The 12,846-nt window shown below is 29.4% G+C and overlaps 1 protein-coding gene across 6 annotated transcripts in view; it reads left to right on the plus strand.

Moving 5' to 3' along the window:
* LOC106682436 (mitochondrial glycine transporter B) overlaps positions 1-12,846 on the plus strand; it is a 50,936-nt gene that overhangs the window by 36,432 nt on the left and 1,658 nt on the right. The window contains exons 1-7 of one of the 6 annotated variants that reach the window (XM_014423285.3): positions 3,355-3,573; positions 10,354-10,475; positions 10,733-10,820; positions 10,967-11,143; positions 11,624-11,792; positions 11,883-12,049; positions 12,161-12,253. In XM_014423285.3, coding sequence (XP_014278771.1) covers positions 3,538-3,573; positions 10,354-10,475; positions 10,733-10,820; positions 10,967-11,143; positions 11,624-11,792; positions 11,883-12,049; positions 12,161-12,253 — 852 coding nt within the window. In that variant the 5' untranslated portion in view covers positions 3,355-3,537. Of the gene's footprint in view, positions 1-3,354; positions 3,579-7,145; positions 7,572-9,553; positions 10,013-10,042; positions 10,260-10,353; positions 10,476-10,732; positions 10,821-10,966; positions 11,144-11,623; positions 11,793-11,882; positions 12,050-12,160; positions 12,254-12,846 lie in introns of those variants that run through there. The other 5 variants (XM_024361813.2, XM_014423287.2, XM_067045260.1 and 2 more) reach the window with 5 other exon arrangements.

The following is a 12,846-nucleotide window of genomic DNA, read 5'->3' on the forward strand; positions in this document are numbered from 1 at the left end:
AAAGTATACAGGACTGTTACTATCATATAAAGTATACAGGACTGTTACTATCATATAAAGTATACAGGACTGTTACTATCATATAAAGTATACAGCACTGTTACTATCATATAAAAACGTGGTGGGTCAGTCACCCAATTATTTAGAGAATTTAATTTAATGTCGATAATCCACTTTATGACTACTTTAATGATTATTTAAAAATACGTAATAATCTCGTGAGAGCTTGAACAGCTCAGTTTATTTCTATGTTTCTATTTCTATTTATTTTTTATGGTTTTAACATTTCAGGAACTTAATTAATGCTGTTGATTGAGAGTTTAGTAATGTTTCATATGCAACAAATGATTAAATCGGTTAATATTTTTTATATATGAGCTGAAAATTGGATTTAAGACATCCCAATACCCACAAATGTGAATATATACCATATTATAAGGGGAAGAAAAGGGGAGAATATTTTTAATGTGTGCCGGGAAACAAATACCTGGGCTAAGACCCTGCAACCAGTTACTAATAAATATAATTAACAGATGTACTAATAAATTTTTGGTTTCCTCATTCATATTTTATTTTAATGGCACCTAGAAAACTGACGTTTAATGTGTTATAATTATCAAGTAGAATTGTTTAAAAATATCTCATTTACGAAACCGTATTGGAAGGAATCCGAGATATGACAGTTAGAACATGATATAACACCACAAAAGACAACAGTATATACTATTATTCTCAACTGAATATATATTAAAGTTTGGTAGATAATCCAATTTAATTTTGAAATCGTTCGTTTATTTAATATCTTCAAAGCTAGACTTTTTATTTTCTCTCATTGATTTTCAGTATTCCATTTAGTTCAATCTGAACATTCCACATAGAAAATTAATTTTAAAATATTGCATTTGACACATAATCTCATAATATAATTTTTTAAATTAGAAACTTGCATGTAGAACTACAAACTGGCATCATTAACACCGCTGAAGGACAAAAGTGATGTTAGAGTTTAACGAATAGAATCTATTTTGAAAACAAAAGGCCACAAATTAGGCACTTGGTCGTTAATTTTGGTAACTGAAGTAATGAAAACTTTTTAAATACCAATATTTTTAGTAACAATGGTTTATGTTTAACCAGGGCCCTGTTTCATAATGAATGCTAATTGTATTAGTTCATAGTACAAGTGTAGAAACTAGTGTGGTAATAATACTAATACTTATTTTTTTCATGATAGGGAAGACTATTAGTGATATTATGAGGAGTTAAAAAGTATTAAAAAGTAAATACTTGTATAGAAAAGTTTACAGTTCGAAAATTGATTCGAAACCCTCCATTACAAGACGATTGGAGGCATGAGTGTGCAAATGAACGCAAATAGGAAACGGTATTATAATCAATATTTTGTTTGTAATCCATCTTTAGTCAATATTGTGATTGATGTAATTTTTTACTGACGTGTTAGTATAATATTGACGTAAGGCGAACATATATTTACAAGAGCTATTGCACAATAGTAAACATAAATTTATAGCTTCTCGGAAAATTAAAAATAAATAAATTTGGTGTTATGTGCGCATCACAAAACTTTCAAGTTTTTTTAAATCGTTGGATTTTAATCGATACATTTAACAAACACATAATTTTGCTAGACTTGGCTTTTTGGATTCAAAGGACCCAATAAACTTAAAAAGTTTATTTCCTTTGGACACTCAGACATAAAATTTTTCACCACTCTAATAATTCTCCCCACTATAATATTTTATATTTACGTGAGAGAGGTTAAGAATAAATAATTAGACTCAGCTAAAGAGAGAACTTTTAAAGTTAATCAAAATCATAATAATAATAGTAATAATCTTTATTTATTGTGGGATTGATCCCTTTAGAATAATATACAGGGGTCAAAATTAGGCATTAGAGCTTCAGAGTAAATTACAAAATAGAGATGAAATTACAAGATGTCATAAAATAAAATAATACAATAAATTTAAATAATTTAAATTTAATAAATTAAAAAGATACAAATAAACAACAATAATTAACAGAATATATAAAATAATGCTAGCACAAATAAAATAAAACCATAAGTAATATCATAAGACATAAGATGACTAACACTTCTGATAATAAATAAAAAGAAAAAAAATGATAAAAAATCAAATCAAATTAAACTAAAAAATAATAAATGAAAAGATATAATTTCTAATCAAAAAACAAATTAAATTAAACAAAAAAAAATAAATGAAAAGATACAATTTCTAATAATGTACATATTTACAATTATCAACGAAAATCTAAGACATAAAATACAGAAAATATATAAAGCTTTTGGAACTTCAAATGTTATTCTTCCGGAATTGGGTGGACAGAAGGTAGTCGAAGATACGGGATTTGAAGATTGGAAGGGTATTGGAACTACAAATAAAGGAGGGAATTCCATAGTGAAGAGGAACGGATGAGGACAGATCTACCAAAGGCTGCAGTTCGATGGACAGTTACATCTTATAACAAGATCTAAACAATAATGTCTCGTACGCTTACTCGTTTTCATATTCCCAGTTTCCCACGCTAGCATTTTGAAAAACCAGGCTAAATCGTATAAAGAAAGCTCAACGGTCAATCCCCCCAACTGATTTGGCCTTTAGATATCAAGATCCAAACACGAATGTAAGGAACACAAATGAAATGCAATTCAAAAACCCTCCCTCAATGGGATAACTCCAGGTGGAACTCCTAGCAGACATCCTGGAAGTTAAAAGAAATTAGTGTGGTCTCAAATCGTGAATACAAGATCAAATATGATCTAATAATTCTAAAGAAGTAGAACTTTAATTCTTTCTTTGCCGAACTTCCGAATTGATGATATCAGGATTAATAATTATGTAGTTATTTTTCTTAAATAGAAAGAAATGTATTATACAGTCGTAAAGGTAATGTAGAGAATCTGACATGAGATAACATTTTACAACTTGAAAAAAAGGTCTCTCTATTAACATTCAAACTAATTAAAATCAGAATGTAGAACTAACGCTGAACAAAATAGATATGAATGTAATAGAAGTAAGGATAAAAGATATTTAAGTTGATAAGAATCAATATTAATAAAAAAATCTTTTCAATTCTCACATAAAGATTTCACACCAGAGAGAAGACCGTACTACTAGAGTTGAAGTTTAAGTATATTTTCATAGTTACTATTCAGTTAAGGTTATGGATATAACATTATCCACAATAACATTTATTTTTATTTGATTACTTAGACCTACAAATGTATTAAGAAAACAAGTAAAATGTACTTCCTCAATAATATCAAATGACAATGACATGTGAAAAAACTAACCTTTTGTAGAAATGTAAAAACAGTTCTATACCTGAAACTTCATAAGAATGGGTGGGAACCATGAACCTTGAAAACTAGTAATCTTAAAGTTTGTAGTGGACAGATTGGTACCTTTTTGTCTTTATAAATAATTTTATTCCTGATATAAGGAAGATTGAAGATTCCGCAATAAAGGGAATGAACCCGACAAGAATTTGATGGATTTCTGTATCCCGAAATCTAAAGATTCTATAGTAATGTAGATAAGTTGTTTTTTACATATTTATATAAACAATAAGTAAGGAATATGTATATAATATAGGCTATATTGTATATAATAGTACAATATAGGCTATATTGTATATAATAGTACAATATAGGCATCAGTGCATTAGTCTTTTTATATAACTATTAGTAATTATTAACAGTATTTTGTAAAATCATTCCTTATGAACTCCAAGTAACTTTTCAGGAAGAACTTCTTACTCTACAGGTTACTAATCCAATTTTGAAAGAGTAAGAGGTTAAATACCTATTTCATGAATCCATCTCGAAATAAATGTCAACACGTCCAGACCTGATTAGACAACGATCCTCGCGCTTTAAGGGGCGTTGCACTAAGAATAAAAAATAATTATAACTGAATGAAAAGTTCTGTCTTACAGTTTCGGATGTAATAAAACATATGGTAAACTACTACAGTTCATATATTAGGAAAGATTGCATTGGTAGGGTTTATAAAGGCGACAGCCTAGAAGATTGAGTCCCTTAGTACTACCTGCATTAAAGATTAGCAAGGGGCCTGGATCAGCCCAGACTCTACGAGGAAGCTAACGATTACTTCACTATAGATTTTAGGCATGTGAATTTTTTTTGTAATTAAGCCTAAAAACGACGCACTTCGGCCATCCGAAATAATTTATTTCTTTGACTCAGGTAGTGTCCTCTTATGAGAAATTATTCCTGATCTCTTGTAGTTATCGAAAGTTTATAAATGTGGAGACGCCATTTTTTCGAACTAGCAAAGTTTGCATAGTGGGCTCGCAAAGATACTGATTTTAAAGAAATGTTTCAACAATTTGTCTTCTCTTGGTATCGGTTCCTCCAAGAAGGGTACCAATGATTTACCTTCCCCAGCTCTATCGTGCCTCTGACGAACTACGAGTATTTTATTCGCCTCAATCGTTCTTTTGGCAGAGAAAGGTTTGGTTGGAACTCAAGAGAGCTCTTTTAGCATATGCTTTTTCGTTTCCATCAATTTGGCAGTGCTAAGGAACCCATTGCGGAAATTCATGGGATCCCATCAGCTCTAGCTACAAGATCCTTCGGCACTCCAACAGCACTGCCAAATCAGTTGTAACATTTTGAGCCAGAATAGCAGCCTGAAAATTTATAAATATGACGATTTTTGATTCATTTCCCTCAAGCAGGTGCTCCACGTCTAACATAATTGCATATATTTCTCTTTCAGAATTATATGATAAATGATCCGCTGGTTCAGAAATTTCAAAATATTTTGATTATATTTCTGAGACCCACAACTGAGCCGTCCGTGTAATCATACACTGGAAACAGTGCATCTGATACTCCAAAGAAATATATCTTGGGGATTCTAGAGATGCACAGTTTCAAAAAATATTACGTTCATGGTAGCAGGGGGAGTGCGTTGCTTGTCGATTTCCTCCGTCAAAGCAAGCGAGCCTCTAGCAAGGACGTGGGAACCATTTTATATTCAAGGGAAATAGCTGGGCTTTCAGAATCTCGAGCTCAATTAAATATTCGACTTCTCTAACCTTCGATGAGAAATTATGTTGAGTTGCTGGCCTTTCAGAAATAGACTGGTACTACTGACAGTAGGGTGAACGCCTCTTTTCAGTCCTTTGTTTAACTTTATTGCTACTGCATCTCTTCTCTGAGGGAGAGGTTAAACCTCCTCCCCCTCTCGACTTCCTTAGTGGCAACGGTGATGATTTGGAAGCTCCCAGGATTAATCTAAGTGCCATGTTCTGGGTTATGCAGTTCTGTGTCATATTCCATTGATGGTCACACACATGTTTTTTATGTGATGGAGAGGATATCTTACGAAGCGTCCCACTTTACCCCCACCAAATTTACATTGATGTAAAAAATTGAAAGTTCTTAAAGATATTATTCAATTTACTTGTTAAGGAATGAAAACAAAGCCTTGAGTATCTCAAATACTAGTATAATACTTATCAGCCAACGTTTTGACATTGCAGGTATCCCCAGATAAGAAAAGGGCCAGATCAAATAAATGTCCAACAAAGAGTTCTTATGTTTTGTGATGTCATGGATTGATATGCTGTATTTGGTTTATAGTTCCTTTAAGACAGTGAATTTGAGATGCACTGTCTTTGGCAATAGGGGTTTTAGACCTCATGGAGACCCAGGCGATACAATATTGCGCACCCTTGGTTAGGTTAGAGTGTTGGAAAATATGGAATATCAAGAGTATGGAAGTTTGAAATATATCTCAGAGGGTGAGCCCAAGGGTTCTAAAACTATAAATTCATCAGTACTGTATAAATCATTTATTAAATAATAGTGTGGGCCACTCACTCCTGTCCTCAGGTCTCGTGAGACCTAAACAAAATTTTCCAATTTCCATCCCGAAGTTACCCGAGTTATTGAAGGGTATACTCCTTAACATTATTTATTAGTACTTAGGAGATTAAAACTTTGTTTTTGGAGTATTTCAACTATATTATAAGAATAATATTTTATTGAATAGGTTTTTATATCCGTTACAGATTAGGTTTTTAAGTATTAAGGTTCCCATCTTCATAAAGGTTGTCAATAAAAAATGTTGTTACTGTGACATCAGCTGTTCAATATAATTATTGAAATTAAGAATAAATTTCCAGAATGAAAAAAAGAAAAATTTGGGATCCATTTTTAACTAATAACAAAACATAAAATATTGAAATTGGAAATTGAAATATTTAGTTAAATCATTGATACTGCATCTCATTTTTAAACGGGATGCATTGATTCTTTACATACAATTATCTTCAAGAATAACAAAATTAATAATAATTGGAGATTAAGAGGTAGTTGGGAAAGAACATACTTTTTTAATTTTAAATATTCATTTCAATGACAATAAACGGACGATAAATGGAGTGATAATAAAAAGAGAGTGAGAAACAAAAATAAAGTAATCCTAAATTACATACAAATTTACTTTAACAAGAAATTTTTTTTTTTTTAATGTAATTTCAACATAATGAACGACTTTGATTCCATGAGTTAGTTATCTTATATTTAAACGGGATTCATTGATTATTTAAATCTTTACATCTTTAAATAAAATAAAAAAATAATTGGGGATTAAGAGTAAGTTAAGAAAGAACTAGTTTCTTATTTAAATAACTGTAATTTAATCTAAACGACAATAAAGATTGTAAATTATGATGCCTTTTAAATATTTAAAGAAATGAATTCTAAAAAATAATACAATCAATTAAAATCTAAGAGTAAGAAGTAGTTGAGAGACAATATACTTTTTTTTGTTTATTTAAGTCTTTATTCCCATTTGTCAATTGAAAAAACATGCTTTAAAGTAAACCTTTTTTTTTTAATTACTGTAATATTAAACTAAATCGATTAAAAATCTTTAAGCAAAAGGGACTGTTCTTCATTATACCTTTTAAATCTTTAAATATAATAAACCTTTAAATTCATTTTAAAATATAATAAAATTAATAATAATCTGTGATTGAGAAATAGTTGAGAAAGAACATACTTTTTTTTTTACTTTAAATCTTTAATCACATATGTCAATCAGAAATTAAAAAAACATACTTAACATGATTTTTTTTAAATAACTGTAATTTTAACTAAATCGACTATAAAGCTATACGCGGAAAGGATTATACAATACGATGTCTGAATGGTATGAATTTTGGGTTGGAGTGAGTTATCCCATGGGATGATGCAAAACTGAAGGAAAACTAGAAAGAATTTTAACTATAAAAAGATTAAATAAAAAAATAATAGAAAAACAACTGCGAAGGTCTGCACAAATGGCAGAGGTCAGAAGGCCACTCCACAGGGGGCCATGATAATGCTCTGACGTCGGCATTGGGGTTAAGCTAATCGCGTCGGGTTATGAGATAACAGTCATGCAGGGGGTCACATATATACCATTACGGATCGGCTCCCATTATCAATTGTCTTTGTGTTACACAGTCTACTAGTACTTGCAACTCTCCTTACAATGCTCTTTGAGGTATGTTTTTAGGAATAGTGTTTAAATATTAAATGATATGATGAACGGAAATAAGTCTTTTATGCATTTATTAAAATTAATTTTAGATTTTATGTGCAAATTAAATGTGAAATTTTTTTTCGGTGATAGTTAATAACTATATATGCCAACTAAGTTTGAGTTTATTTTATGATCTTTTCTTATTAATAAAAAGTTTTAAAAAAGTGATATTTTCCTAATGATAATGATACACTAGGACACTTCTTTGCTAGATCCCTCTGCCAAAATTATTTCTAAAATCCAAATTCAACGTTTATTATCTATTCATGACTTTATATTTAAAATATCGGATGTCTTTTCTCTTCAAATGGTCTAAAAAAAAGTTTTCATGTTTTTTTTTTCAGAAGAAATAGGAATAAAAATAAAAATGATAAATTTAAAATTATTAAATTTTAAACTGTTATATTTTAACAAATAATTTTAATACGCTTTATACATATTTCATTAAACTTTCCTTGTGAAAATGGTGGTCGTTTTGGTAATTTTTGTAAATCCTATAAAATATAAAATATTAGTGGTTAATGAAACAAAGGAGTTATACGGGCCTTATTTTTTCCAGTATGTAATACACAGTTTTAATATGTAATGAATAATATAAGATATATAATTTTTACATATATCTCGTTATTAATTAATAATAATATTGATCCGATAACTTTTAAGTAAGATTTTTTCGTTGTATTTTTTTCATTTTAGCCAGATTAATTTTTTTATATAGAGTAATACATACAGAATCCATTTTTCCACTTTAACCAGAATCGGGAGTCTATGACTGGGGATTTCAGCCATCTCTCCCCACTTTCATTATCAATTTTTACTCTTATTGTTGATAATAGATTATGAAAAAGCTAAAACCTGCTAAAATAATAATAATAATATTTGTCTATTTTTTCCCCAATTAAATAAAAAGTATATATAATGTAAATTATTTGTCAGACTCTAGTTATTAATAATCTTATAGTCAATTCTATAAATGTGAGCACATGAGTGTTTTTGCACTATTAACTTTCATATTATATGTAGATATTGTCATGAAAATCATTGCAAGCCTAAATTCTAAAACTGAAAAACAAATTCACTTTGAACTGAGAAATTAGTAAATATATTAAGTTTATGTTAATATAGTTTATTTTAGTATGCCAAATATTTTTAAAGCCCTCTGAATTATTCTAAGCCCCCAACATTTTTTTGGAATTAAAAATTGAAACATTGTGAGTTTTTTTTTTTTTTATTTACATAACAAATTTTTACTCTAAACTCAAAAAATAAAACAGGCAATATCTGCCATATATTCGAAAAAATATTATTTTAAAATCAAAGTTCATTTTTTCACTTAATTTTTACAGTTAATTTTTGAATTTATGGAAGCACAAATAATGTATTTTTTTAATACATTGGATTTAACTTACTTTGGCCATCATCAAATAGATATATTTTGTAAAAGTGTGCTAAATCTCAGAAATGTTGAAGGCGGGCCGTGGGTAGGCCATCCCTGACATTGACATTGCCTGTTTGTGAGCTGATGACTTCTGAAAATATTTAGTTACTATTTGAGTTTTTTCTTTGTCCGCACCCGAACCATCTTCCTGTTATTAAGAAAATTTTTTTTAATAAAGGATTGAGAATATTCTAAAAGCCATGGGCACTTACGAAGGAACTATGCTTGATTTCATGGATGTTTCTGATCCCTTTCAACCAAGAGCGAACAAATAAAAAAAATGTGATGCTCTACACTACACGTTTCTATGTTTAACAAAAAAAGAAGCAACAATTTGAAAGATTTGTTGCACAAAAGAGTATAATACAAAAGTAAATATTTACTAGTTGATAAAGCAGAAATTAATTCAAAGTTTTTATTATGAAGATATGCACTTTATTTTCAATTTAGATCTAACAAAATAACGAATTAAAAAAAACGCTCCATTTATAGAAGAAATTAAGTAAAAAAAATAAATTCTTATATTAGTATAGATCAAAAATAATAGCTGCATCTTAAGCTAATTAAATGTAATTTTAAAACTTTTTCCGTATCGAAATATTTGTTCAGGTGTACAAGATCAACGTGAACTGGGCCGGTTTTTCCCCAATTATTGCAGATTAAGATAATTATTAAGTTAAATCTGGTTCAAAGATAGACCAAAATCATCCTCATATGTCGGAATTTAGTGATTTTAACAATGAATCAAATCAGATACTGTTGTATTTCAACTAGTTCAGCTCCCATATTTCTTCGGGGAAGAAACAACTCCTGTGGCTGAAATTCATAAAACCCCGCGTTTCCCTACCTGCTGCCTCAGCTGATTTCGTAACCTTCGTAACTAATCAGAAGATTAGGACATAACGTGCAGTTGGCTTTTACTCAGCTTTTTCACTTTCTCATAAAAGCTACCTTGGCATGTCAGGTAGATATTTTTTCCATGTTTGCCCTTCAACAAATGTTGCTCATTCATTTTTTAGTCTATACATTTTGCATTAAACTATTTTGAATTGCATTTTTAATGAAACTAAAATGGACTTGAAATAAAAACTCTCTAAAAGTATCAAAATATAATTTGTTTAACTGTCATCGGAAAAAATAAATATATTAGTAACTATAGTTAAGGCATGGATCTATTTGATTACTCTTTCATTCAAGAATTATTAGATAGTGTAAGTTATTGTAATATTTCATGCTGCATTAAATTGAATAAGATCATTATGTATGTAATCAAGATGTCAAAACATTTATTTTTATTATTTTTAGTCACCAATATTAAAAGCGTTTTTGGCTGGGTCGCTGTCCGGAACATTTTCGACAGTGCTATTCCAACCACTTGATCTAGTCAAAACCAGAATTCAACAATCTTCCATGATTTCCGAGCCTAGGTAAGAAGTGTTGCATTATTTTAATTGTAATTATCTTAAAATTAAAGTCACTATTTTTCATTGCCATGATATGTAATTTAAATTATGTACATTACACTTATTGGTTTTAAATACTGCTCTGTTACTTGAAAAAAATTATACATTTTATTTTATATGGCTTTGAAGAATGAAATAGGCAGGCATTATATTGTGACAGTGGTACATTCAATTAAAATAGTATATCAATAAAGTCTAATTTAGATTTTATTGTTTTCTAGGGGACAGCATTCCGTAGGCATGATGAGAGTTATGAACCAAGTTCTTAGGAACGAACAAATATCAGGATTATGGAAAGGAATGGCACCAGTTAGTATTTACTGTATTTCTCTATTGTTCTATTAAATAACTCAATATTTGTCTGTATCATAGTTAGATGAGTTTTTAATTTTTTTTTTATTCATGTTCTCTATATATGATCATATTATAAAATTAATTGAATTTTTTTTTTACAGTCCATCACAAGAACAATACCTGGAGTGGGCCTTTACTTTTCCTCTGTGCATTGGCTAACAAATTCATTTAGTGATGGAGTTCCTTCTCCTCTGACTGCTGTCACAATCGGTATTGCAGCAAGATCATTCAGTGCAGTCTGTTTGATTCCCATCACTGTTGTTAAAACTAGATTTGAGGTGAGAAAGCTAATTTCTTTTTAGTAAGCTGTATACAAATTGTACTTATACAGTTATTTACGTAATTTAGTGATCCCTAGTTTTGCTTATCATATTCAATTTGTGATTACTGAGAATATTATTATTAACATTTAAAAAAAATAAGATTGGTTTGTTAGGTGAGGAACTGTAGTTATTTTTAATCTTTGTTTTCAACTCAGAATAGCTGTCAAAGTTTTTACTCTATTTTTGGCTCTAGACGAAACTATATTTAATTAGGCCTCTCTTTTGGCTTATAACTGTTTTGAATGAGGAAAAAATACATTAAATACAAATGACAAATTTTTCTAAAATCACAAATTTCAGTGTTACCATATTTTTTAAATCAATGAAAGAAAGGATTATTTTTTTATATTAGATGTTGCATTAGACGTATGTTATATATTTTAGTATTAATTTAAACATAAACTAGATGTTCTTAAAGTAATTAATTCATTTCAGAGTGGAGAGTATCGTTATCGCAGCATTACCAGTGCCTTAACTCAGATATACTCTAAGGAAGGAATTCGTGGTTTAACATGTGGCTTAGTTCCAACCGTAATTAGAGATGCTCCATTTTCTGGAATATACCTTATGTTCTATACGCAACTGAAACAGGCAGTTCCACCTGGTGCGTTAAACTTTGATAGTTGATTTCTGAATAAGTTGTCCTGCTTATACTCCTATTTTTTATTTATAATTATTTTTTATTTAATTTTAGAAGTGTTAAAAAGTGATTTTCAAGCTGGAGCACAGTTTGGGTGTGGAGTTGTTGCTGGTATTTTGGCTTCTGCTGTAACCCAACCTGCAGATGTTGTTAAAACTAAAATGCAGCTTTATCCTTCTATATATCCAAATGTTACTTCAGTTCTTTTGCACTTACATGAGGTAAATTTTTTCTTCATTTATTCTCCGAATTCCACAAGTTGTAAACAAATTATTTTAGTATTAGGCTACTGTAAAATGGTATATTTGCATTATTTTTATTTTCTTGTGCAGAGATATGGATTCAGAGGATACTTTAAAGGATTAGCACCAAGGATGTTGCGTCGTACTTTAATGGCTTCAATGGCTTGGACCTTTTATGAACAGGTAATTACATAATCAATAAAACGTTTACATATTGACCTTATACACTATTTATGGCATTAAAAATACTGTTTTTTTCATGGATTTTTGAGTTAGTCATTGTATGTACCATTAGAATCCATACAATCTTGGCCCATCTATTGGACAAATGATAGATCTAAAACAAAAATTTTAATTTAAAAAATGATTCCTTTAAAGTAATCCAATTTTTAGAAGTAATCTTAAGAATTGAAATGCTTCTTGAAAAGGGTCGACTACCTGGGCAAATGGGTTATCTGAAAAGAAAACTTTAAAATATTGTTAACATATGGTGTAATGTATTAATAATAATATTACTTTTAAAAACTATTCTTATTAGCAGTTGTATTTTTTTTTTAAAGATTTATCTGCATTAATTGCCAGCCATATATTTTAGATGCGTTGAATTCTAATATGCATTTTATTTTTCTACCCTATATTTTTTATGACATCAATTTAATTATTTTTGAACTCTCAAACCATCTTTTACAAAGTTCTTGAGGGATAAAATTTTAACATATTACAAATTGAAAATTGGCAGATTACTTACGTAATTTGTTAAGAGATAACTTTATTTT

This window comes from Halyomorpha halys, unplaced genomic scaffold (assembly GCF_000696795.3).
Source record: "Halyomorpha halys isolate HHAL.00 unplaced genomic scaffold, Hhal_1.1 Scaffold413.1, whole genome shotgun sequence".
In the NCBI taxonomy this organism is placed as follows: domain Eukaryota; kingdom Metazoa; phylum Arthropoda; class Insecta; order Hemiptera; family Pentatomidae; genus Halyomorpha; species Halyomorpha halys.